This window comes from Gymnogyps californianus, chromosome 16, assembly GCF_018139145.2.
Source record: "Gymnogyps californianus isolate 813 chromosome 16, ASM1813914v2, whole genome shotgun sequence".
Taxonomy (NCBI): domain Eukaryota; kingdom Metazoa; phylum Chordata; class Aves; order Accipitriformes; family Cathartidae; genus Gymnogyps; species Gymnogyps californianus.
This window is the reverse complement of record NC_059486.1, coordinates 4,544,875-4,572,681: the sequence shown is the minus strand read 5'-3', so window position 1 is coordinate 4,572,681 and position 27,807 is coordinate 4,544,875. Positions and strand designations below refer to the sequence as shown.

The 27,807-nt window shown below is 49.3% G+C and overlaps 1 protein-coding gene across 3 annotated transcripts; it reads right to left on the bottom strand.

The window, feature by feature from the left end:
• On the bottom strand, window positions 1-27,064 carry CABP1 (calcium binding protein 1). 3 transcript variants are annotated; one of them, XM_050906743.1, is made up of 7 exons: window positions 13,693-13,737; window positions 8,772-8,948; window positions 5,077-5,107; window positions 4,268-4,411; window positions 2,878-2,987; window positions 2,321-2,468; window positions 1-523 (listed from the first exon to the last, which is right to left on the bottom strand). In XM_050906743.1, the coding sequence occupies exons 1-7, from the start codon at window positions 13,735-13,737 to the stop codon at window positions 498-500; spliced, it is 681 nt and encodes a 226-aa protein (XP_050762700.1). In that variant the 3' UTR covers window positions 1-497. The 3 variants fall into 3 exon arrangements, with proteins under 3 accessions (XP_050762700.1, XP_050762699.1, XP_050762701.1); XM_050906742.1 differs by lacking the exons at window positions 8,772-8,948; window positions 13,693-13,737 and adding an exon at window positions 26,462-27,064; XM_050906744.1 differs by lacking the exon at window positions 8,772-8,948.
• Between the last annotated feature and the right edge of the window lie 743 nt (window positions 27,065-27,807).

The window sequence follows — 27,807 nt, the reverse complement described above, 5'->3', positions numbered from 1 at the left end:
AAGCATAAATAACTCCACACAGATAGACACACACACACAGACAGCAAACACAGACACGGTTCACCAAGGAAAACCAAGAAGTGCAGAGCACGCCCTGAGGCTGCCACCAGTCCCAATGGCTTTGCTCTCATCCACCAAGCCAGGAGGATTTCTCCTGCTCTTGCTTTGCAGCCGCTGGTGGGAGAATAAAGCTGGGGAGGAGGAGTCTAAAGTTGCAAATATCCCATGAAAGCATCATGGCAAGTCCTGGCTCTGCAGTTTCCTGCAATCATCTCCAAAGAATGGTTCCAGTTGTAGGAAGTTGCAAGTCTTTCACAGTGTGAAAGGGTGGAGGGGCATGGGGACCACCATGAGGGAGGAGCAGCAGGTCATCTTGCAATGTCCCAATTGCAGCCAGCCGATAAACCTTCATGTGGGAACATCGGGGCTAGATGCTCCATCTAGGTCCTCTTCTGCCCTCTCTAAGGTGCTGATTCTTCTTTAGCTGAGAATAATCTTCAACGGGACATCATGCGAACAAACTCTGCAACCAACAAGAAAAGACAGCCCTGAAGCAGAAGGCATCCATGGTCCCCAACCCAGCTCTCATTCCCTGGAGACAGCATGCAGACAGGGTGAAACCAAGCCCACAAACTGCCAGCAGGTCTTTGCCGCTCCATGACTGGCCCTGGAGAGCTCACACAAAATGGGCTTTAATCCTTGCATTAAATACGGTGATATGATCCCACTAGCAGGTCAATTCATTGCCTCGGACTCCTTCCCAGCCAGTGTACAGTCTTGTTTGCACAAGCAACTCCTTGTGAGACACTACAGCAAGTGTTGTCTCCCTTTACTGTAACTTCAGGGAACCTTGATTTATAGTCTTGGGAACACAGTATGATTTCTTAGTAAGCTTGCCACTTCACAGAGACACCAGTGTGGGAAAGCACTAGTGTTTTGGTAGGTACCAGCATTTTTGTAGAGAAAGGTTTACTTTGATGGACTTCTTGTTTTTAAAGATACAGGTTAACTGTAAGGATACCCTGGATCTATTTCTTCACCACCCTGCAGCTTGTGAAGTCAATTACAATTGTTCAAATTGAGTGTAAATGACATCAAATATAAATGTGTCTTCATTCTGCACTTGAATTGCCGAGGAACTAATAACTCTGCAATGAGGAGGGCAGTGGAAATTACCCCCTTGACTTCTCCTTTTCCATTGATGGAGCTGTCCTTTGACAACTAAAGCAGTAACTCACAGAGAAAATGATACTGGGATAGCATTTCATGTATTTTAGCTGTCTAACATAATTTAGCTGTGGGAAACAAGGAGAGCTACTGTCATGTAATCAGCCAGTGCATTAGAACAACTGCAGCTACCAGATACTTTCTAGGGAGACACTTCTAGTTTTTTAGCATTTTCAAAGCCCTCAGAAGCTTCAGTAATCCTGAGGACTGAGACTCCTTGTCATGTAGGAGATCCAGGAATGCCTCTCAGCCAAAAAAAATGACGTCAATTTTATTTTAATTCTGTAGTTCCTGTGCTTCACCCTTACTGCAAAGGGACGTCTGGATATGCACTAGGAAAACAAGCAGCCTGCCATGCTCTCACACCTTCCAGCTCTTATATCTGCTTAGCTGTCCGATATCAACTGCTTCCCTTGCCAGAAACCCTGAGATCTGTTAATATTGCTCCTGCCATGGCTAATGGCTAGGATAGTAGCCTAACCACTCTTATTTTTCCAAGTCCTTCTGGCACGAAAAGTGGGAGAAGAAATGAATTATCTCTAGGATTTAACATGACACCTCTAGATCAGATATCTGCAGTCCTAGTGAGCACATCTGGCATGTGACCATCTTCTGCAATAAAGGCACAGAAACAAATTCTCTATAAACCCAGAGAACAAGGTGAGCCAGAGGAAATGGAAGGTGCAATGCATTCTCCAAACCAATCCAGCCTCCTCACAGCTCTTGCAATAGATTTAACAGAAAGGAAAATGCCCCATAAAAAGAAGGCTGGCACAGCATGTGTGCACCAGAATCTGCTTCTCTGTGACAGGGCATATCTCTTACCATGCTAGAATTATGGAGACCCAATTGAAACTGAGATGCAGCAAGAGATGATACACAAATGAACACTTCAGCTGAGGAATTTCCTGTGTGGGCCAATATCCTCCATTTTCCTCAGCTGACTAGGAAAAAAAAACATTGTTTGATTTTTTCTCCATACTTCAGATACCTGGGCCCTGAGCATGTGAATCTTTCCTTCCACTTCTGCCTCTGAGCTGAAACTCTGACTCACATCAGAGCAGACGGACAGGGAGCGTTGATCCCTTCTCACCTTCAAAATCAACACGCCCATCTCCATTCAGATCCACGTCCCGGATGATCTCTTCAATATCCCGATGGCCCACCTGCTGCCCTAGAAGCTTCTTCATGGCTTCTCGCAGCTCACTGGTGCTGATCTCCCCATCACCATTGGTGTCAAACTGCAAGTACATGAAAAATACCAGCAGGGGAAATACAGTTAATGGAAATGGATCTTGCTCTGGGTTGGATTTTGTATTGTCCTGCTCCTGAGTGCCCTGTTTTTCCTGTATTCCTTTTGTGTCCCTCCTTTTACTCCTTTGGGTGCCTTTTCGATCCAGTCTGTCTTTTCTCCTCAGAAACCCCTCGTAACTGCTGTGTCTGCACCAGCTTTCCTCTTCCTTGCCTCAAGGGCTCCCTTATCTTAGTGACTTTCTCTGCTCCTCCCTTGTTTCATGCCTGGCTTGGCTCTTTCTCTGTCTTCCACTGTGCTGCTCTCTCCTCCTCCTCTTCTCTTCCCCAGTGCGTCTTCTCTCTTTCCTGTCTCCTGCTGCTCACCTCTCTGGGGGGCATGCAGTAGGGAGCACTCACCTCTCTGAAGGCATCGCGGAGCTCTTTTACACCAATCATGTCTGCAGTTTCTGCTAGCAGCTTTGGTCCCATCAGCTCAACAAAATCTTCAAAATCCACATGGCCACCCACTTGGGACAAGACGAAAGATCGTGTGTAAGAACTCCATACGTTAGCCAAGCCCAGCACTCACTTTGCACTTCTGTGTGCCCCAGAGAGGGCTTGGTTCTCCAGGAAGCAAAGCACAGAAGGTGCAGGACAGTGGAAGGAAAAGCAGAGGTAGTTTTACACTGTCTTTGTGTTTTCTGGATTGTGGGCTAGGAGGAATGAGCCCAAGCTATTCCATCCTAGGCTACCACAGACTGTCACATACTTATGGCATCACGTACTAGGTATTAAAAGCTTGATCATTCTAGTGCTTACAGCACCCCTCTGCTGCGCCTGTGCCAAAGGGTACGGCAAGGGCACAGCATGATGTTCCTGCATGGCCTGGGCAGTATCCTGCAGCAGTGGTGGAGTCTTGCTCCATTAGCAGTGGCTAATGTATGTCCAACTGTTTATTCATCGTATTAGTCCTTTTTCTTGTTTGTCCCCTATCTGAAAGCTGGCAGTAACACTCTCAAATTCCTAAGCACTTGTGTGCCAGGGTTATCAGCTGCTTTTCTGTGTGACTGGTTGCGTATGTCACAACTGTTTTCCTTCCCTTGACCGAGTAACTTGTCCTTCTTACATCATCATGTGTCAGAAATAACGTGCACTATATATCCTTTTTCCCACCTGGCTGAGGGTAATACCCTGCACTGCCACAGACAAGAGGTGACAAAAAATGATGGTGAAAGACAAGGGGCACAAACACAGTTACAGTGAACTGGACGTGTTTGTCACATTTTTCCATGACTCCAGCAGATGCCCCCATCTGACACTGCCAGCACAGCTCGCTCACAGCCCATCCCCAGGCACACAGCAGATCCACAAACAACCACCACAGAGTGAACAGCCTATCCATCACCCATCCGACCAAAGCATCTCCATCTTCCCAGGCTCTTTCTTTAGTCTGACACCATCTGACAACAGCTTCAATATGACAACACCCACAACCTGTGCACCAATGTCTAACTGCCCACATCAAGGGCAGTTTTATGCCTGACAGAATAAGCATGAAGGACAACCCTTCCACTCACTGTTCCCATACAGCACAGTCCACGCAGTCCCTTTGATAAGCAAGAAACAAAGGCATCAACTTCTAGGGACCACAAACAAACAGGAGAGATGATAGGGAGTGAAAATGAGAACCAAAAGAAGAGGGGGGGAAATCCAAAGGAAAAGAGACAGCAGGAGACTGAGAGAGCCCGAGGCAATGATGCAGGGCACAGCAGCAACAGGGAGGTACAGCTAGGTGGATATTACTCACGGTTCATGTTGATCTGCTGGGAGAGCTCTATTAGCTCCATCTCAGTAGGCATGTAGCCCATGGTTCGCATGCAGTTCCCCAGGTCCCTGCAGTTAATAAACCCATCCTTGTCTTTATCAAACTCCTTAAAGGCTTCTCTTAATTCTGTAGGAGTGGATCCAAAAAGAACAATATTGTCAGTGAGAGCTTGAAATACCTTTTCCAAGAAACCTCCCCAGAATCAGCAGCACTTTATGAGGCCAGACTCCCTAATATACTCCGTATTTTCCCAGCAGATCTCCCTGCAAAGAGGCAATGACTGGAGCAATGTTAAGCTCTTCTATCAGCAGCACTGCTGACTCATTCCTTACAGGAAAGCTTGCTTGGACTACAGGTGTCACAAACTGATCATTGCTAAACTGCACTCCCTAAAGAAACTGAAACTAATAAGTTTTCCCAACTTTTACCCCTGCACTGTATTATATAGCCCTCACTGTGGGGATTAGCAGGTAAACCAGCTTCCCTGGAGCCATACTATTGTACCATGCTCTACAACACTTTCTGTGGGAGCTGGGGTGGACAGCCAATATCCCCTTACTTATCCTCCCACCCTGAAGAAGCTGGAATGGATGCAAATTCCTTCATAGTCAGCACTCTTGCAGTTTTACATATTATTTCTTTTGCTGGGGTTTCCAGGAATTATTCCAGTAACCATCTCTCTTGATTTGCCCCAAATTATTTTACCCCACGGGGGCCAACCTGGAAGGGCCAGCCAGTAGGTTTTCACTGGGCAGGGAGAAAGGTGACACAGAAGGAACGACAAATTTTACCTTCAATTTCTTCTGGACGCAGTTCTCTATCCTGCAAAAAGAGAACATACTATGTTAAAGACATTTGCTTGCCACAAACATAGTTTCAGAATAGCACTTGTTGGTGCAAACAGTTCTGGGACAAGCCAGAAAGTGAGAGAAGAAACAAGAAGGTGATGACATGTTTAATACCATCTACCTAGCAAGCCTTCCCAGCTCTCCTCCCCAACGGGAGGGGTGTTAGCCTGCACACTTTTCTGTGGAAGCCCCTCTCCCTCTCATCTGCTGGACAGGGGGATGACGGGTGTTCCACCAAAATAGAAGAGACCTGGGCCAGCACAGCAATATGTGTGGCTTCCCCACCTGATGGTACTATGAGCACCTTCATGAAGCTCCTACATCATTCCCCAGCACCAAGTCCTGGAGCAGAGACTGTCCCTGCAGCAGTTATGATCTCCTCTAGAGCTCTGATTGTATCTCCTACCGCAGCTCCCGCTGACACAGCCAGATCAAAACAGCTGGAAGCAGTCACTGTAACCAGCAGGTCTATACCATCATCTGCTTGGATCACTGCTTGATGCCTGTCCTTCTGGCAGGACAGCGACAGCCATGAGCTCTCTTACAGCCAACGTCCCAGTACCACCTCCTACAGTCAGTCCCCACAAAAAGGTAGGAACTTCCCCCTTTCCCCCAGCCTCAACTCCATATACAAGCATTTCGAAACCAGGCATGAGGCAGACACACAACATATACATCATCAAGGTCATCTACAAACAAAACAGGACAAGGATTCACCATGTTCAGGAAACACTGCAACTTCAAACATCCAATTTGAATTTCTTGGAAGAAGGGAGAGGATATAAAAGAGTATAGGAAAATTCCAACACTGCACCAGGAAGAAGAGATGAGCATGGAAATGCACTGCTTTCTGGTTTAAATGCCCTTTCTAATTCCTCTCATGGCTCCCAGGCAAATCCAAAACATCTGAGAATATGGAAACACAGAAATGCGATCTCCTCTGTCGTCTCACTCTTGGCTTTTCCCCCCAACCATGGGGAGTTTCTCCTTGCCTTCCAGGTGTCCTCCAGCCTCACCACGTGTCCCTGGAGATGGTGCCCTTGATCAGTTTGAGAAGGATGATCCTTTGCTATTTAACCACAGGCTCCTCTGGAAACTCTAATGGCAGCTGCTCAGAGTGCATAGCAAACTAGGACACACACTGGTTTACGTCTGTGCAAAAGTGGGCTGTGCCAGAGAAATGACCAGCTTGCCACTCATAACCTTCCCAGAGGCATCTCTGTGCTGGATGGAACTGTCAGAGTGTGCTGGCTCTGCCGTTTCATCCTTCACAGACCTGGTATTTTCAAACATGTCATCCCATTTGTTCTGCTTTCAACACCAAGTAATAAAACAATTCAAACTCCTTAGACCAGATGCAGGAGGCGTTATTGCCCTCCTGCCTTAGATAAAATAGCAGATGAAAACCACCCGTGATCAGTACCAACACCTTGTGCACCTCATTCCAGAGTTCGCAAACATTAACCCCCGGAGATACTGCTGTGTGCCGACAGCCGGCTCAGCACGGCAGCAGATGCGGGGGTATGATTACCACTGCCGCGGGGCAAAGGGTGCTGTGGCTCACCCGCAGTAAGTGCTGTCTTGTGAGAGTGGCTGGGGTAGGACCCAGGCCTTCCTCTAGTGCAGTCGTCACAAGACCATCCTCCACCTCGCTCACTGAAGACCACATTGCAACCAACATGACTGACACATGTCAAAAATGGGGGCTTCAGCACCGGCTCTAATTTTGCACACCAAGGCATTTGCGTTTGCAGGGCTCTGAGCATATCTTTGCACATGCAGATTCTACCATCAGAGAGCCACAGACTGCGAATGCAAAAGGAGGGGGAGGGTTTACGTCCCTCCAAAAATCTGACTCAAGTGATAACTAACGTCATGAAGAGGTTTTCTGTTTTAAATTTGAAAGAAGATCCCCTAAAATGATAAAGGAGGAAAATTGCTTGGGAAGAAATGGGCTGAATCACTCTAAAGCTTTTGGAGAACATACGGAAAGAGGAATAAAACTCTTCAGAGTTTAGATCCTAGATAGGAGCAGAGGGACCCTCAGAGAGTCCATTATACGTAATGGTCTTACCCTCATTTATTTCTGTTCTATGCACAATAAATCCTGTTGGTCTAGAGAGTCAGTAAAAGTAAAGCTGTTTATCAGATGCATTTATTCTACATTAGGGTAGTTAGAGACATCACTAATCCTATTTTGGAGACTTCTTAGGGTACTGTGAGTTTCCACGGCCTAAGCAGGATGGATACTTGTCCAGCTGTGAGCCTTCCACTAGGGAGCTGGACCTATCTCCTATGACAGGTAGCTCTGTGCATGCCAGCAAGTGTGCTTGTGTGAGAATTATTGTTTTGTGTTTTAGTGAACTGGCACAAGGAATATGTGATCACTTAGTGGCTGAAGGTTAGGAAGAACAAAAGCCCTTTCATCAATAATGACAAATTTTTGGGTTGTTGGTTGAAGAAGAGGTTTCAGAAATAAAGATCTAGGTGTCTCCTACAGCTGTAGATAACCATATCAACGCACGAGTAAGAGATTTCTTACAGAGGCAAGAAAGCTCTGACTCTCAGGTAATTGGGGTGAGCTTTGTATCACCACAAGAATATGGAATGCACTGGGTGAATATCTGACAATGCACATATTCACTCACACATATCCATAAAAAGCATGTTAATCATATGTTTGTGTATGTCTTTAAATTCATGTTATTGTAGGAACTGAATGTTTACGCGCAAAAATATGTTTTACTACGTGTAAAGATACACTACTGGGGTGCATATTTATGTATATTTAACATGTCCAGGTGTATACATTTGAATTTACATACAAACACGTATTTTTATTATTTGTATATAAATGCATACATTAGATGCATATGAACACATAGTTACAAATAGCTGTGACTGAATGGATAGATGTGTTTTTGCTATTTATCTCTGTGTGTGTACGGGTAATAGCATTTGGTAGTCTGGCACTATTTGCAAATATAAGGACAGACTGATGTTCTTTGCTTTATTTGGCTGGGATTGCTGCAGTGTCAGGCTGGGTATGATGATGTGTAAGAGATTGTGTTTGGGTATCTGTGAGGAGGCAGATGCATGCTTATTTCTGCTGGTACTAGTGTGCTCACTGTGAGCTGATAGGAACAGTATCAAATACGGGCATCTCTGTGGGACAGCTTGTCCCCAATACGGATGTCCCGATTAAGTGGCTTTTTAGGCCTTAAATGCTAATCTGAGCCTCTGGGAATGAGATGTGGATGTCTTGCTGGAATAACAGCTTTGAACTCTGGACTCCTCCTGAGTCCATATGATTATGTAAGTCCTGAAGTCCTAAGTCCTTCTCCTGAGTCCATATGATTATGCCTACTTGAGTGTAGGCTTGGATCTATCTTCCACAGCTGCATTTTTAGAATCCTCCTTTCTTGGTGTTTAGGCATGGGGATATCTCTGCACATCCTTCAGCTTAGACATTTGCCTGTGATTGTATTTGCACTTGGAGCTGGAGCCGGGATGCTCAAGACCCAGGGCTGGGGGTTAGAGAGCTCCACGCAGACGGAGCATGCAGGCAGCTCCACATCCCCGGCTCGCATCCACGTGGCTTTGTGCATGTCTCGCCCGGCTGGGTGTAACTTACGTACAGGCTGCCTGTTTTCTGCGAAGCCCTTCCTCAGGAAGATGCATGCTGGCCCCAGCAGGTTGTGCATGACGGCGCAGTTCTGGGCCAGCACCATGAGTGGACCCTGGTACTCGCAAGCCGACGGCCCCTCTTCGCTCGTCTGGACAGCCTTATAGCACGTCTTCTCCTCATGGCGGATCTTCCCAGCCAACCAGCAGCAAGCAAACAACACAACAGAGGATGTTACCTCCCCGTCTCGCCCAGCCGTTGCTCTGAAGTTTTACTGAACCGCCTCACAGAGACATTATTGCTAAATTTCCTTCACCTGGTCCACACTGCATCCCCCCCGCTGATCTAGTAGGATTTGTACAGAAGCAGTAAGTCCAGGAGTTCACTTTCAAAAGCTGATAGAAGTACAACCAACCAGGAGAATTTTGCTTTGAAACGACATCAAACTCTCAGCACTGCTCACATCTACCCAGACACAGCCCAAAGGGCCACGCTCCCACTATCAGCTCCAGAGTTAACGATCCCTTGAATGAGCTGCAAAGCACAAGCACGCCCGAACCTAACAGTACGTGTGCCAGCCTGTGCCCAGGGCGAAGCTGCTGGCAGAGCCCTGTCAGCCAGGGCATCCCCAGGACACCAGGCAGAGCCTGCACAAAGGCACTGTGCTAGGCTCCATGTTACACTTCAGCAACACAGCATCACACACTTTATAATATTATTAGAAGGCCGTTTAGAGCATCAGGTGGCTCTGCCAACTGCAGGCTCACACTTCCCGTGCCACTTCTAATTAGTTACATCCTCAGGGTCTCAGGCAGTTGCTGCACTGGCCTCTTCTAATCACTGACAGTCCCAAAGTAGAGATCAGGCATGGGCACATTTTTATCTGTTTGCATTTGCACACTTTCCTAAGTGCACAGGTCCTGCTAAGCTAGGGCTCCAGAACAGAATCCAGCACTGGATTTTATAAGGAGGCACTGCTTTCCTTTTATAGAAATGCATTTCCCTGGCTCTGCAAGAAAACTCTTATCCTGATATTCCCATGCAGCTATAAAAAGCCAGCACAACCCACAGGACCCTTGGTTTTATAGAATAAACATTAATCATACATCAGATTCCTCTTCAGGAATGATTCTACTTTTACAGCCAGTGTTCCCAGGGGTGATCAGAGAAGCTCTGTCAATTGTCATTGTCTCTATTAACCCTTTCCTTAAAGCCTGAGGTGCTTTTTCAGGCTAAAAGACCAAATACGCACACACGCCCCATTCACACTTGTCCGAGTCTATTGTATCTACTTGCTGTGTCTGCCATGTGCTATTATATTGCACACATGGTTTGTAGTTCGCCTTTCTGTACGCAGCCTTACACCAATCTGCTCATGTATAATGTCATGTGAATATCAAGCATCAAAATAAAAACAACTCAAAAAGCAAGCCATGGAGAAAAAAAAATGATGAAGCAAAAAAGCATTTTCATTGCAGTCATGGATGAGGAAGGAATCTGTCTCTGATTAAATCTGACACATAGGACACTTGTCCTTAAAAACCTGAAAGACACTTGTCCTTAAACACCTGAAAGATGAGCATCCGTCCACAAACGGCGTATTACTAGCTCAGCGAAATGTCAAGGCATCTGCGTTGAACTGCACAGCTTCATGATATCAGTGCAATGTATTTTCAAAATTATCAGCTTTATTCCCTGGCACATTTTTCAGTTTAATATACTAAATAATTTGAATCACTTAAAATAGCCCACATCAGTTCTGTGTTTAATTCCAGTGAAGCCACGTGAAAGATCGAAGGCCCCACAGCCCCTAATCCTTGTTTGCTGACCCTTCCAGTCAATAGAGTTTATTACCAAGCCACAGAGCAGTACCACAGAATGGTCATCCCATTATTTTCCTGTGCGGATAGAGATTGCCAGTTTGACGAAACAGTTGCCAAGAGCCACCAAGGATCCTGACCAGACAACCCACTGCAGTGCCAGGACAACAAGGTGCACGGCTTAGCGAGACCCCAACAGGGGCTCCCTGCCCCGCTCTGCCACTGCAGGCAGGATTTATGGCATTCGATGTTCCCTCTGCCAGCAGCCCCCCAGGTTTCTCCCACAAGTATCCCCAAAAGTTCCCTCCACCATGTTCCTCCTACATCCCAGCAGAGCCGGGAAGGGAGCTGTGATATGGGTATGGGGCAAAGCAACATCAGGGGAAACAGCAGCATGCACGACAAGGAAAATGCAAGGACAGGACTGGGGAGCTCAGGCTTTCCCTGTCCCTTCCCCAAGCAAAGGACCACTACCCTTCCTGGCTGAGTCCAGCCCTTGGCTGTGTCAGACCAGCAGATTGTGGAGAGGGAAGAGACCAGGCTGATTTAGAGATGGCCGTAGTGATGGTGAAGGGTGGCAGAGTGAGGGACCTGGATGCCAAAGCTTTTCCTTTCTGCACAGCAGAAGGGCAACAGGATTCACTTCATCTTCCTGCCTGCATGTCAGAAGGACTTTGCAGAGCAGCAAGCCCGGAAGGGCCTCTTCATCCCGACTGCAGTGCCTCTCAGAGGGAAAGGCAGCCCGGCTGGCTGCTGGGATCACTGGGGGGACACTGCGACAGTGGGAAAGTGAAGCTGCCAACAGCAGACATTGTGGAAACAAACCCTGAGCATTGCCACCTGAACAGGCAAGGTACCCCCGTGTCAGCCAGTCCCAGACCAAGCCAGCCGGTGCCTGGGAGTGACTCCCAAATTTCGGGCTGAAATCATGTATTCAAGAGACCAGTCTGTCACCCAAGAGCAGCTTTCACACACGTTGTCTACAGTCCCTCCTCTTTACCATTTCAGCAAAATGAGTTTGCCCAAGGTAAAATCTGAGAAAAAAGACTGGGATCATAAAACATCCAAGTGAAGCTGTGCAATGTTAGGACTGATCTGCAAAGTCTCCACTATAGTCATGTGTGTCATGATCAAAAGAACGGCAGAGCCCCAGGACCTGTCAGGATGAGTGCTCTAGGCCTTAATTCATGGCTAGCTGGAGCGATGTCTGAGAAATTCTCTAATTCAGCTTTGCAACTTTTTTCTCTTTAGTCCTGCCATCCCAGGCCTTCTAACGAGGCACAAAGTGCATTATTTGAAGCAGCCTTTAGGAATGAAAGCATAAATTACCTAGAAGATTGATGACAGAGAGCTTATAAGTTCTTGAATCCATTTTGATTCAAGCAGCCTGGCCACACGTCAGACTTTAATTGCAATTGCCTTGATCATGTTGAGCACAGCTGCAGCCAACTCCTTTCATTGCAAGTTGGAGGCGACCTACAAGCAACCAAGTTCGTTTTTCGTATGTACAACATCTGGGTGAACTTCAACTACTTCTGCCTCTCCCTGAAGGTCACCCTGACCTAGGGACTGGTCTCAGCACTGCCTAACTGCCTGGTGATGAATTCCCTCCTTGTGTATCCCAGCTCGCCCGCCGCAGCACTGCGCCATTACTGGCTTTGTTTACAGCAGCCGAGATAACAAGCAAACTGTGTTTCTACACAGAAGAGGCAGATCTCCGGCCAGAAGAAACTCCCTGCTAGGGAGGTCCTCTCCCCAACAGCTCCCTCCCAGAGGAGCTTTTCTGGGTGGCAAGGTCTCCTGGGTGGAGCACGCTGATGGCAGTGGCATTTCACTGTCAGCAAGGTCTCCACAGAGCTAGCCCCTCATTGCAAAACTTCAGATGCTTAGTGTAACTTTTTAATTTACAAGGAATGAATTGCATAGCTTTTTGCTGAGTTATTAGATTTGCAGCAATGCTAAGCGAGAACCGTGCGGCTGACAGGTACACAGTGCTGCAAGACCTTCCTCAGTCAAACAAGAAATATTTCTGGGGCACTTCATTCCCATTTCAATCTAGTCCCTAACAGCAGAGTCGTTCCTGAATCTAATTCGCCCTGGGATCACTGTAAAACCTCAGCACAGAGCAGACCGCGGGTTGAAGCCTAACAGATACACATGGCAGCTCGCAGATGAAGTCCAGCTGGGCCCAAGCATGTAGACACATGGGCCGTGCTGACGTGCGACATGATGCACAAACACACAGCCAGGGCCCAGTGTATCCACTCACAAACAGAAGCATGGACAAACAGATCACAGAGAAAAACAGTCTACTGTACCCAAACACATACCAACAAAACTAGATCTGTGTATATGCAAGGATGGATATACATAGAAACACACGCATGTCTACATACAGACTTCTGTGAGGATATCCACTAGCAGGTATACACACACACAGAGCGCCATGCAAGCAGGGATACGTGTGTGACGCACAAAAATTCCCCCCCATACACTCACAACAAACACTGCACGCCTGCTCACGCACCTCAGGAAGTGTGCATAGAGACATAAAGAGCTACAGACACACACATACTTGAGATGGGCTCATTAGGTGTGCATATTCTTACATACCAACAGGAATACATACAGACACACACCCATTCACATGTACATCAATGTATGTCCCTACAGAAACGACACACATGACTAGAATCATGCAGATACCTCTCAACTGAAGCACGTGCACACACACACACAAACTCACACATATACACATACATTAAGATGCCCATACAGAAGATGTGTGCCAGCATACTGTGCACATGGACAAGCACAAGCTTGCACATACCCAGAGGACAGCTATACACACACACACGGAGCAGGACACAAGCCTACTCATGTGCATGCATATGCACACATTTATTTACACACGTTATGGCTCTCAGCATCCCGGGCTCTAACGGCTGCACTTGCATGAGCAGCTCTTACAAAAAAAAGTCTGGTGAAGAGAGCTGAACCCTTCATACGCATCTCTGTGTTTCTCCCACCTCCCATTCCCATCTGCCCACGACGTCACCCATCCCAAGAAGCAGGGCTGGAAACGCACAACACACTTTGATTCAGGGAACATACCTTTTTTGAGAGGTTTCTCAGTGGAGACTTCACACAGTTGCCCATAATATGTTGAGTCTGCCTTTCCGGTGGACTTGGTTATAAAGGAACTGAAGCAACTGATCCCATTAAAGGTATTCCTTGGGAGCAAAGCAAGAAAGGCAGCGCCAGGCAAATCCAAACAGCTACTGGCTGCTGAGGCTTCCCTCTTCAGGGAGCTTTTTCTCTCTCTGCCTCTCTCTCTCCGTGTTTTTACTTTATGTTCACTTTCTTGAAGAGATGAAGCAGGAAGGAGAGGGAGGGGAGAGAAACAGACAGAAAGAGAGGGAGAGAGAGAGAGAGTGAGAAGGGGGGAGAGAGGGAGGCGGATGTATAATCTACATCAGATTAATGTTCAAATCCCTCCCACCCCCCTCAATCTGCAGGCAAGATTGTTTCACTCATGGGAGAGGGCTGATTCAGGGAGAATTAAAACAGAGAGGCACCGCAAGAAGTGATTTCAGTGATGAGTTCAGTGAATCCAGCTAGTTTGGGTCCACACAGTCTCTGAACATCGCATCCCTACCCACCCCCCTTCTGACTGCTCTTGGCTTTTCAATCACCAGAGAGCTAGGCTGGCCAGAAGGCAATCCACTTAGGGGCTTGCAGCAGAGTCCAGAGCTCGTTTCGGGGCAAAAATGGACCATTTATCTGGGTGGGACCTGTTTCAGTTTATAAATACCAGCAGACCTAGAAGTCCCTCATTCTTTTCCTGCCACAGTGGAAGCAAGCCTGGAGACAGCAGTCCAGGGACCCTACAACACTCTCAGACCCAGGATAGTAATTTTTAACCACAAGGGAGAGACCTTGAGCCAGTCTTGCAGCAAAGTTTTTCCAGCTTTCTGCAAGTAGAAATCAACTAGCGGTTTACCTGCACAAGACTGCCAAAGATGGCCTCACACCTGAATCTAAATTTGAACAGCCCCAGGCTAGATAATGTGAAGCAAAGAATTTGGACATTAGATCCATCCATTCCATTTTCAAGCACCCGAGTCCTGGAATAATAGGAGGGTCCTAAACCTAGAGCCAGCTCTGAGCTCTGGACTTTAGGTCTGTTGTGGTAACAGAATCATCTCTGAAAGAAAAGGGATGAGTCCCCACTACATTTTCCTCTGATCTCAAGCTGAGCATAAGAGCATTCAGTCTGAAAAGAGATCTAAACTGCATAAAAAATTCACCATCACACCCAGGCAACAGGATCTGAACAGGATAGTGAATGCACCCTTAGCTATGAAGCCACCACAGCTGCAGCTCCACAGTGATAAGAAGCCATGGCATGGAGAGCTACCTCCTTCAAGAACTGTGAAGACCAAGATGACACTGATCCTACACCCTGTCTATGCAGCAGGCTGGCTGGACACTCAGGTATTCAGCTGAAAGATTTCACAACTTTCTTTGCAAGTATGGTTCCAAACAAAAGGCTCTACAAAGACCTAACCCATGGGCTGAGTACTTGCACCACAAGCTTTTTTGTGCAGGAGCCAAGGACTCACTCTCCTGGTAGCTCTAGGGCTGTAGGACCGAGAAGGATGAACTATCAATGTCACAACAAAGCAGGGATTTCTCTGCTTCCATCCTGATGGTGCTGTGGCAAATTAAGTATGATTATAAGGTGAATCAACAGTTGCTTTAGAGCTTAGAGGCTTCTTCCACCTGAGGAGATGAGTTTAGGAGTCCAACCGTGACAAGAGTCAACAGCTTCTCCAGTTCCAGTTGCAGCTAGAAGTGCACAGCCATGCACGATGGCGTTTCTTACTCTTCCTTGTACTAAATACTTCCCAAGAGTGAAGGCAGTGGAACAGCCTCCTCTCAGATCCCCTCAATGCCTTCTTCACTGCATGGCTTGGGAAGGAGCTGCACAAAGGTCCACAGGCCCTCCAAAGCAAGAAGCTGCAGCAGCAGATACTGGAAGTCACCTCTTGTACCCAGGGTAGACTGAGAGAGGGACAGAGGGGATGGGGAAACTCTGGTCTGGAAGACCTCCATAGCAGAGCTCACCCATGGTGCGCTGGGAAGTGAAACTGTTCCTGAGCTGGGCCTGTCTCCTGCTACCACAGTTTGAAGACCCCTGACGCTGGGGAAATATACAGTCACTCCTTGGGGGCTGTGCTAACCCTGGGCCTTGCAGCGGGGGACTTTGCAGGGGGATGCCGAAACTCCCAGCTCCTCTCAAGGCCACCATCTTCAGCTCTATTTCTCTTTCCCCTCTTAAAGCAGCTAATGGGAGGCTGATCTACCCTCAGCCAAAGTGCTGGTTGTTAATAATGTCCTCTGTCAGCTGGAGCCATTCCCCAGGCTCCTTGTTTATTGACGAAGTGCTTGTCTCCCTTGAGCAGAAGCTGCCACACAGTGATCGAGGTGCCTGGGCTCCTTCCTGAGACAAACGACTTCAATTCCAGAGCAGAGAGGAGAGAGAATCGCCTCCCTGCTGCTAATGAATCTCCCCCTGACAGGCAGCATGGCAGCCAGGAACGCCCTGCAATTGAGAAGTGCCCGTCTCCCGCATCCTCCCGGAGAGAGGGAACGGAGCAAGGGAGTCAGGCGTCTCCTGCCAGGAGAATCCATCACAGCCCCCAGACTGCCACGGGACAGCTTTGGAAGACAGCCATTGAGCATGTCTTAGCGAGCTCTAAAAGCCTCTCAACAAAAGTTGAGATGGTCACCCTCTAAATATTAGCTTGTACCAGCTCATTCGGAGCCACCCATCATGGCACGTTGCCGCTTTTGCCTGCTCTCCTGCTTTTCTTCCCTGCAGTTGCAGGCAGCTGTAGGAAACGTGCAGGGCAGAGTGAGAGGGCTGAGACCTGCTGCCAGGCTTGGCAGGGAGTTCACAATCCAGGAAGGGAAGAGGCGATGGGAGCCCACTTGCACCAGGTTTGCAGCACAGTCACAGTCCTTCGACTCTGCAAGAACTCTGGCAGAGCTGCAAGGGGCCCAAGAGCCGTGATCATAAACAATTTTCTTATCTCGTTATTTACCTGAATCTCTTAAGAACAATTGGGCAGCACATCGCAATCTAGCAGACAGACCCTGCTGACCTCTGAGGAGGAAAATCCCTCTCTACATCGGGATCTTGTTCTTGCCTTAGAGACAGGCAGGAAAGTGGAGTTGGCAGAAAGGTCATTAGAAGATTAGGTTAGAAGGAATATATTTTCTCCCTTCCTCCAACTGAGGCTGCTGTAAGAGAACAGGATGCTGAGAATAAGTGTGTCAAAAACATTTGTGTGTAGGTGCTGATCTGTGGGTATGCCTATATCTGGGGTAGTCAGTATGCGTGTGGGAGGGCTGCACATGCATGTATACTGGTTTTCCCACACTGTTCTTTGTGGCAATCACACTGTTCTTTTAAGGTCTGGGGCTCTGTTGTAAACTTTCTAAAAATTGGTAGGAACTTTGTGAAATGTGAGTCTTGCCTATGCGCCTGCATCCCTTCCTCTCCCCTGAGGTCCAAGGTGGAGAGCAGAGACCTCAGCGGATGTGGTTTGGCACAGAGCGAGGTCTCAGCTCACAGGAAAGAAGTATTTGGCACATTGACTGACCTAAGCACAGAGCAGGGAGGAGGCTGGGTGACTTGGCATTGGACAGGGAGTGATTTAGGTGGTTTAATATGTCTGGATTCTTTAAAAAGCAGCAGTGCCGTGCTTCGGGCTGGCACCTTTAGCAGAAATGCTCATTTCATAGGAAAATGTTGGATCCCACCATAGCTAATCATTTGGTAGCTGCCAGAAACTTTATCTAGTGGCAGCAAATATCCAACAGCCACAACAGAAGGAACAAAAGTCAATCCAAAACTTGGGATTGCTTATCAGACTGTAGCTTTGCTTGGCAAAAATTTCCAGTGGAAGCATGGATTTGTATGGGGAGACTGTTCAGATACCAGGCCCGTTTCAGTGCACGGTCTTGCACTTGCTGGAACATTGTATCAGATGGTTGTTCTCAACACAACACGAACATTGCAACAGGGCAATGTCAGCAGGCAGGGGGCTTAGTCTCTGAAGGGAGTATATAGTAAAGCAGGGAAAACTCATTCGTAGCATCTTTTCAAGAGCCCATTGCATGCTTCAAAGATTTAGTATTTCAAAATATGCCACTTTATTTAATTCATCCTAATGGGGCAAGATTTTTTGGTCTTATTTTTTCCTATCACAGAGCGGAGAGTGCACATATTGATTAGTAGCTTTCAAATCTGCTCCCAACCACCCTTTAGCTGGTGGCTGGAGAACTGTATTTTACAAGAAACAACCCAGTCTTGTTTACTGGATGACCTCAGATGAGCCTAAGCATTTGGAATTGTTAACATCCTCCCATTGCCAGTGCTGTTGAGGGCCTCATTTCAAAGCTCCCGATGGCTGGAACATGCACAGGCACTCCGAACTTCTGCGACTGGCTTCCCTCTCTTCTTCTGCGTCAGGCTCCCACGTGCTTTTGCTGTACATTGAGTTGTGTCTTCTAACCTCGAATGAACTTTGGATGGTTCCACATTCCAGTCAGACAAGTACAGGTCCATCTCAAGGGGAGGCACCAGCAGGTATTGGTGGATGCAGTCCAGATCCTCATCTAGGGGGAGGAATATTTCTGCAGAGAGTTTGGGAACTTACTTTGCTGTCAGCTGTTCCAGGAAGAAAGTGTTGCTGACTCATGCTGTGCATAATATTCTCCTCCATTAGAGCAATTGGATCATATTCAATCACAAACAACAGAAAGGTTATTAAAAAGACCAAGGATATTTTCCATCCCTCTCAAGGTAGCAAAGCCTGGACTGTCAACTTCTGTTTAGAACAGCTTTGACTGTAATTAGCTAGCTTTATTCTGCGTTAGATGAAAAGACATGGGAACGTGCCATCTTCTGACACCTTCCATGCAGATCTGGTCCATGTGTTTTGCACTAGCCCAACTTCCAAGTCCCTGCGCAGGAGTTGTGTTGGCCAGAGCACAATATGTTGTGGATATTTTCTGCTTTCGAGATCATCAATGGGCTACAAAAAGACAAGTACAAGCTTGACAGCTCAGAAGCTGCTGTGACAATTTGCTGTGTATACGCAATACAAAGATTATTTAAAACAAACCTTACATGGTCCCTTTTCTTTGCTCTGGAGTATGAGAATTGTGAATCACTCTCTGTCCATCGGGGACTACTGCAAAAGCAGCTAATTCTGCCTTGGCTCCCTCACCTCTTTCAAACTAAAAGGGACAGGGGGTCAGTATTTGGCTGGCACACTGAGGTACTACAGAAAGCATTGCTGATTATTAGATGAGCAGAGGCCTGGGAACCAATACTAACCAAATACTCCAAACCAACCCTGCAGCATTACATGAGATACGCCACCATAAAACCAAGGTCTGCCTCACTTCTCTTTTGAGTAAGGATCTGACAGCACCTTTAGAAGAATCAAACTGCATATCCCAGTATGAGATCTCTGGCTATATCTCAACCCAGCTGGTCACAAACTACCTAAACCCTTTTTGTGTTATTTCAGCAGAACACAGTGGGGTTGCTAGCAGTTTTTTACTTCCTGCCTTCAACTGTTGTGACATGATGCCTCACAATGTTACACAGTTGCCTGTTTCCTTCCAAGAGCAGAGAATGTATTTCATCTGTGTGGGATGAAGCAATGCTGTATATTCTTTCCAAAGATGGTTGCAAGGTGCAAAGTACTCTAGGGGAGGAATGGGTGGAAGAAATATTAGAACATTGCTAGTGACTTCATTCATAGATAGTATTGAGTTCATGGTCTTATGCTGGTGCAGAAAGCTACTAAAAACCTAAATATGACCATACAAGCTACGACAGCTGTTTGTCTTTATTTCTAAGTGGGGCACTTGATTGAAATTGGAGGATTACTCAAGTTCATGGGCACTGCTGTTGCTCTCTAAGGTCACAGGAATGTCAGAGGATTATTGAAAGGGAGCCCAAAGTTAGCTAGGCATCTTTTACTGGATGCACACCATATAGCTGCTTGTTATTGGAAATCAATACCACTCATGGACTCATCAGGGAAAAACAGTTACTGAAGCTGTGATGCTACAAGAACCACAGCTAATTCAGCTGACAAACCTGCAGCCCAGCCACTACATCTAAAGCTAAACTTTTCCCTGACACTTTGTTCAAACCCAGCATTGCATGAAACAAAAATCAAGGTGGTATAGGTTGATGGAATGCACAGTGGACTAATTTATTTATGACGATTAATTTATTATTGAAAGATTTTATTCTCTCAAAAGATAAGCTGAATCTAACCAGAAGGTTTGTGTATTTCAGTGCATTAGATCATGCTGCTGTATATTTCATGAACGGAATATTTAATGAATGTTCTTTTAGCTTGGTTTTATTTTGATGTCTTTCTATACCCTTTTAAAACAGATTTGTTTAAAAAGTAAACCACTGACAAAGATTAATGTTTGCTGGCAGACCCACTGCAGGCAGGAAGCTTATCCATTGCCCCTCAGTGATTCTGTACGTCTGGCTCACATCCCTCAAGCTCTTTACAAGCAACAAACATGATAAATTTTTCTCCAAGCTGAGCAAGGGGGGAGCTGAGTGGATGTGCTCAAGTGGAACAATGTTCTTCTGTGTCTGTGTCCGTTACATATAGAAAACACGAGACGTACCTTGGAAGGTATGGCGGGTGTCAGCAGGCAGGGATGTACGCATACACCAATCGTTCTAAGCACAGGAATGCATATGCATGTACAGAGGTGGTTGCATAGCCACACAGAAGATTTAGCAGAGGCTGCACGTGTACAGGCTGCGTGTATACAGACATGTATACGAAGGCTCTTTATGTCCAGGCCACATGCATGGACATGGGCTGTGGCAACACATGCAGGGATGGAAGGACAGAGGCCGTATGAGCTCCACACAGATACACAGACCCCTGTGAATACGAGCCTGGCGATCAGCGGGACGCCTGAACCGGCTCTCGCCTACATCACGGGAACCACGGGGCTCTCCCGGGGTCTGACACACTCACCAGGCGGCCCGGGGACCGGCCAGAGGCCAAGTCTCGGCGGCACGAGCGGGCCCAGGGCGCGCCGGGTCTGTGCCGAGGCGGGCCCGCCGGCCGCGGAAGGGGACCCGGGGCAGGAGCCGGCCGGGCCGCGCAGCGCCGCCCGCAGCAGGGGGCGCCCTGGGGCCGCCGAGCGCGGCGAACCGGGCCCGGGGCCGGGGCTCCAGGCGGAGCCGCTGCTGCCCCGCTGTCCCGGGGAGCCCCGCGGGAGGGTCCCCCGCGCCCCGCGGCGGACAGAAGGCGTGTGGACGGCCGCCCGCAGCCGTGTTCCCGGGGAGCCCCGGCGGGGCCGGCCGCCCCAGCACCCGGCCGGGCACGGCAGCAGCTCGGGGCGTACCGCCGGCTGCAGGAGCGTCCCCTGCGGCCCCGGAGACACCCTTCCCTCCCCGCGCCCTTCGAGGACCCTTCTGGGGCCGGAACAAGCCTTCAGAGGTGCCGTAAAAAGAGGAGGAAAAGTCGGGGGAGGATACGGTGTTTCTTGTGGGTTGTTTTTGCCTCCTACCCTGTGCACCCAGGCTGCGTACCAGCGAGCTAAGACTGCGCAATGGGATCAGCAACACTACGGTGGTTGGTCATTTTGAGCCAGAAGAAGTCTGTTCACCCCAAATTACTGTGCTGATTTACCATTGTAAATGAGTAGCTGTCAGAGACTGTCCTCAGTTTGCCACGAGCCCTGACATGCCACTGCTTCACCTCCCTTACAGCACGGTACAACACAGCACACAAGCACCTGCAACCCCAGACCTTGCACCTTCACCTTTGCCATCCCACAGCGTGACACGCGAAAGTTTCTATCGCTGGCGTCACCGCTCCAGTGCGGCCCAACGCGCTGCAGCCTCCCTCGCTAATACACGGGGCCAGAGGAAAACTTCCATTACTGAGCCATTAACCACTCTCCCTCGGCTGGGCTGGCCGGGGCTCCCCGGCTCTCCGCTGGCGGAGCTCCAAGCATGGTCCTGATGCAGCGACTGCTTTTGGGCAAAACTCCCGTTAGAATGAGCTGAAGCTGAAGCCATTGGAGGGAACAAGGTCATCCTGCAGATAAGCAGACCAGAAAGGTGAGAGGCTGGACAAGGCACTTTTTCCCTACCCGCTCCCAGCTGGTTTAGAGGAGAATGTTCTTGACACCTGCTTCCCACGCAGGCAGCCTGGGGACAAATCCTGCCCCAAAACAGGGCCACTTCTGTCATCCCAGTTTGCTGTAAGGTCCATTGAGACCTGTTAAGAAGAACTAAAGCCCATGAGTAAAGGAAGATGGAGCAGGACAAGAAAAGGAAAATGATACAGGAAATGCAGAAAGATTCCTTCCCTATTTTAATGGTAACGTGGACGCTGACATTAAAGCAGGAATGGGAGACAGTGCAGATAGGAGAGGCTTTTAACTCCCTGTACAAATAGAAATACAAAAGCCCCTTTGGCCACAGTGCTAACAGCAGAAGCCTGTAAATATTTAATGATTCCCTACAGCATTGTTTGACCCCTCTGATCCCCATGCTACCCGAGGCAATTGACAGAAAACTGTTGGGGAATCACTTCACTGAAAAATTTAACAGTCAGGCAGGGTGTGAAAGCTAAACGGCTCTGAAAACGGTCAGGTCTCACACGGCAGGATCGCTTGCAAGTTAATATTGCATAGCAAAGGCCCGGAAAAAGCTGTTCTTAAAGGTGCCAGCTAGGCCAACGCTGTGGTAGAGGAGGAATGAAGCGACAAGAACCGGTGGGTTTCTGTGCCGCAGTACCCATACAGCGCTGTGCCTTGAGCCCGGTGCCAAGCTGCCGCTGCACCATAGGTGCTGTTGCCGCATCACTGCTGCCCCGGGAATCCTGCTGCCACAAAACTGTTCCATCGCGGTCCCTGCTGCTACCGCACTGCTGTCCCAGTCTCTGTGCTGCTGTTGCTACTGTTGTCACATTAATAAACTGTGTCTTGCTGCCAGGCTGCCACCTCACCACCATCCCTGCTGCCGAGGGATCACTGCTCCTCTGCCATTATGGATGTGCAACTGCTCGATACCGCACTGTTGCTAAACTGTGTCCTGTAGCCATGCTATAGGCACTATAGGACCGTCATGCTATTCTGCTCTGCAGGGGTGACAGCATGCTCCTTTTTGCTCCATGACACTCCTTTACCACTTGGCTACTCCAACATTATCCTGCTACCAGGCCAAAATTATATGAAACAACCTCCCCACACTCCCTTTTCTCACCACTTTCCCACTGTTCTGCATTATCGCACATGTATCCCTTGCCAACTACACCCATGAGTCACTGCACTGCTCTCACACTGCACTGAGCTACCGCCGCTGCAGGGCCACTTTAAAACACTGCTGTCCCACTATCACATGCATCGTATAACCAGTCCATATTCACACTGCACTTCTGTCACCAGGTAAGTCTGTGGCGTTGCCCTCGTGCTAACTCACAGCTGTGCTTCCAAAACTCTGGCATGGTGGTAACACCTCACTCGCTGCCTTCTGGTACAATGGGATGGTGCTGTCAGATCAGCACAGCCCTTTGCTAATATCTCACCAGAAGTAATCACTGCTGTATAGAATAGCTCCCATCTGGAATATTGTATTACTACATCATTAGACTGCTAAACTCTTCTGTCAGGCTACAACACTACACAATTATCACACCCATGCACTGCCAAACTCCTACCGCATGGCACCAGTATCACATCTCTGTTCTGCCACAGGATTGCATTACCACACCACCACGTTGTCAGTGCTGTGTTCTCCAGGCACTCGGTGCTCTGTGGCACTGCATGCAAACCCGGTATAAACTCCACAGCAGAGTGCTCTTCTGCAGCTGCCTCGCCAATCCAGTGTGCAAACATGTCATTAGACTAAGATGACATCCTGGCTTATACTAATACATCATTACACTACCCTACATTTGTTAATTCATGTGCCACTCAATTACAAAATGGTAAGATGCTCTAAAAGAGTATTATTGCTTTATTATATTAGAACATCACTGCACCAATATAGCATAAGCCTAATTAATAAAATATCACTGCATCCTGTATCCTGGCAGTATCTTAGCATTCTCCTGGAGTATACACCCACAGTGCACTATATTGCTGTGCTGGTTATATAAACACAGCACTTCTGCCTTCACTCCGTCTTTTTTTCTGCACAGCTACAAATCTGTCTCCCTCAGACACAACCCTGTAGTCCTGGGCTGCTCCTTTTTGCTGTTACTGCAATAATGACATCCTCCGTGAAGTCATCCCTGCAATCTTTTCTGCGTATCTGATTGTACCACTGTAGTGTCTGCATCTGCGACCACATCACTGCACCACCATGGAACAACAGGGTGATGATGTTCCACATCTGTAGAGCTGGGACAATATATACTGGTGCTGCTGGACCACAGTGCTCTGCTGCTGCAGATACGCATCACTGTGCTCCTCTCCTTCTATGTACTGCAAAATTACTGTTTTAACTGTTTCACAGTGGGCTGTGTGGGCTGGAGAGAAGTTCTTGTATTAAATAAATTGTCTGCTGAGCTGTTGATCTTTTCTAATTACAATGTGGAGCAGACCGGTGTTACAGCATCTGCAGCCTTATACTGCAATCCTGGACACTTCCGCACCTATGACCCTGCCTCAGCCCAGGCTGCAACCTGGGCTTCTGCTGGTTTAAGTCCTTGCCTCTCTCAAAACATCACTCACATTTTTACACAATGCTTAGCATTTGTTTCTTCACTCACAGAAACAAAATTTCCATCATTCCGTCCCATGACAGAATTTCCACAGTTCTTATCCTTGGGCCTTTATTCATCCCAGGATTTTGATATCACTGCAAAAAATCTTCACATATCTCTTCCTGTAATCAGCTCTTTGTGTATCCTACATTATAGTTCCCCTTCTTGTATCCGCAAATCCCCTGTACAGCCCTACTACAGCCCACTCCTAAAAGCCCATCCTAAAATCTCCACTAGATGGTCGTTCTCTCATAGTTAATTTAAACAAAGCAAGTGAGGCATGAATACAGAGATAAATGGGAATAAATAATATTATGCTCTAAAAGAAAGATGTTGGTGTTTGTTTATAAGCACTGGTGCAACATATCCAGTGAAAAGATGAAAACTAGAATTGTACCTGTCTCTTTTCTGTAAGGGGCATTGTTCAACACCGCAATTAAATTTTGCTAAGTTTATGGCTTTCAGAAGTGTCTTATGACACTGGAATGCAAGTAGCAGAGCAGGTAAAATAAAGATGCTGTTCAGGTAAGGACTGAGTTCAAAACCAGAGAGGTTTCTGTGAGTCCATGCCCTGGCATGGATCTGTTTGTATTTCTGACACTTTGGGGACATATAGCTCCATAGACTTAAAATCTGTTCTCAGATACGTCTTCACTTTCCTCAGAACTACAGGTACAGCACAAGTCAGAGCTGAGACCATGGATTTCAAAGCCTCATGCTGAAGTATTGCTTTTTGTAACCTGGTCGAGCACCAAGCCACTCACCAGGCCCTTCCTTATTGCTACTACGAAATTTTAATCTAGACTTCTGGTACACCATTGGCACAGGGAGGGTAATACTCATTCTGAGTTAAACACAACCGTAACATTCATAAATAGCAGACTGTCAGTGAGGATGCAAAATTGTTGAGAACAGATGTGCTTTGATTTTTCTCTGGAGAAGTCAAGATGAACAGAAGTAGACAACACTTCCTGACTCCAGATTAAACAGCTACGGGTACATCACCTCCTTCCGCCCAATTACAAAAATTCTTCTCATTCTCTCCATAATCTTAATTTGAATGGGCACCCTGCAAAGCCTCCCAAACCTGCTTTAAAAAAAAAAAAAAAGACCCAACGATAACAAACCCCACAAATCATAATTCTGGTTTAATCGATCACTTCCAGGGCTGGAACTTAGCTGCCCAGGCTACTGGCTTATACCTATAATTGTGCTTCTGGGAGATTGCAGTTACATTAATCTTCCTGGAGATTACATCTCCCAGTAACATCCCTAAATGGCTCTAAAAGACAATTTCGAGCCAGTCTCCCTCTGCCTTTTCATTTTTAGAGGGTAGCCCTGTTGGGTAATTTCACTACCAGAAGCAGCTAAAAGCGACAGCTTTGTACCAAAAGAGCTTGCAAACACCGAAAGCATCTGTTCCATCCTAACATAGTGACTGGGAAGGCTTCGGAATTGGGTCAGGATTTTTTTTGTCTTCCTCCCCACTACCTTCTCCTGACAGCTTCTGCCATCAGAAATGATTCATATGCTGATTGTACAGAAATGTACCATAAGGAGATGTAAACAAATACAGCAAAGCAAGGCGGGGAGCCAGAGAGATGGAATCTAATAAGTAAATACATTTTAAAAATCCGCTTCTCTGACTCTCACCCTCAGCAGGCAGAGCCACAACTTCCCCCGGCGACAGGGAAAGCACCGGCACTTCCCCCGCCAGCACAACCGAGAGCGCCCTCCGCAGCGCCCGGCGCGGCGGGCGGGCGGCCGGGGTCTGCGGGCGGCTCCGACCCGCGCCCCCTCCCCGGCGCGGAGCCCTCCTCGGTGCCGGCCCCGCAGCGCCCCGGCGGTGCCGCATCGCCGGGAGAAGTTCGGCAGGGGCGGCCAGGAAGCAGTGCATTTACAGCTGCGGGCTGCGCCCGGAGGCGCGGGGGGCTCCGGAACGAGGAGCCGAAGGTCCGTGAGCGGGCAGGAGGAGGGGGCGCGGAGGGCAGGCAGGGAGGGAGGGAGGGGGCGAGAGGCGCTTTGCCCCTTACCTGGCCAAAGACCGAGCTGAGCATGGGGTGCAGCTGGTGGAAGAGGGGGTCCGCTTCCACCGACCGATCGCTGCCGCTGGACTTGGTGGAGTACTTGCTGCTGGATTTGGACAGAGGTGAAGCGCCTTCCGAGAGCTTTAGGGACTCTCTGCTGGACCTCTGCCTGTGACTGAAGAAAAAGTCCTCCTCTGCCTCCTCCCCATCCCTGTCTGAGAGCTGATGCTGGTCCTGGGGGTGACCGTGGCTGGCGTGCGGCGGGAGGTGGTGGTGGTGCCTGAATGTCCGCACCGGTTCCTTGCCGCTGCCTCTCCTTGGACCACCTTCCGCCGGCTCCGGCTGGCTCTCCCCCCGTCCATGTGACAGCTTCCCCGCGCCCCTCGCTCCGTCCTCCCGGGCGCCCGGGTGGCAGAGCGGCCTGCGGGCACTGGGCTCCCCGGGGAGCGGCTCCTGGCTCTGCTCCCTCCCCGCCTGCCCGCCTTGTCCTCTGCCGTCCCGGGCGCGGCTGCCGCGGGGCTGGGACTGGGCGCCCGCCGCCCTCCGGCTCCCCGCCGCCTTCAGCAGCGAAGTGCGGGACTCGCTCTTCGCCATGGAGGAGCCGCTCATCGCGGGGCCGCTAGAGCCGCATCCCCGGCCAGGCGGAGCGCTGCCGCTGCGGGCAGGGCTGCGGCGCGCCGCTCACGGCATGTCCTGCGGAGACCCGCTTAAATCCCGCACCGCGGCCCATGTGACAGCGCAGACAAAGGCCGCGGAAGGGGCGCTCCGGCGGGGGCTGGCGGGCACCGTCCCCCGCCGGGGCTCCCCCCCGCGCCGCCGCCTCCTCTCCAGGTGAGCCGGGGCCTCCCCCCGCCGGGGGCCGGCTCAGGCCGGGGCGCGCCGGCAGGCGAAGCGGCGCCGCCGAGGGGGTGCGGGCGGCGGCGGGCGGCGCTCCCGCAGCGCGGCGGGCGGGCAGGCAGGGCCCGGCGGCCCCGGGCCCGGCGGGGAGGGGGACCGCAGGGCCGCAGCCCCCCGGCGCGGCGGCGGGCCGGAGCCGCGGGAGCATCGCCCCCGGCGGCGGCGCGGACGGGGACGGGGAGGGCGGGGGCGGCGTCCCGGGGGGCGGCGGGAGGGGGAAGGCCTGACCCCCGAGGCTCCTGCATCTCCCAGGGAAGGAGCTTAGTGCCTCCGAGGGCAGAGCCGGGAAGGCGAGCACCCCTGCCCCGCGGGGTGACCCACCTGCCTCCACGCGTGCCCCTCGGAAGGTGCCTCTGCTCCGGCACCGGGAGCCAGCACGCTGGGGGGGGCCGGGGCCCACCTGAGCACTCTACCTGGGTGCTCAGCCTACCGAAACGGGACCACGGTGGATACTG

Coding starts and splice junctions, on each gene's coding strand:
- CABP1 (XM_050906742.1), bottom strand. CDS start 27,064: ATGAGCGGCTCCTCCATGGCGAAGAGCGAGTCCCGCACTTCGCTGCTG. Junction 5,108..26,461: donor TCAGCTCGGTCTTTGGCCAG/GTAAGGGGCAAA, acceptor CTCTTTTTGCAG/GATAGAGAACTGCGTCCAGA. Junction 4,412..5,076: donor GCGTCCAGAAGAAATTGAAG/GTAAAATTTGTC, acceptor CCACTCCTACAG/AATTAAGAGAAGCCTTTAAG.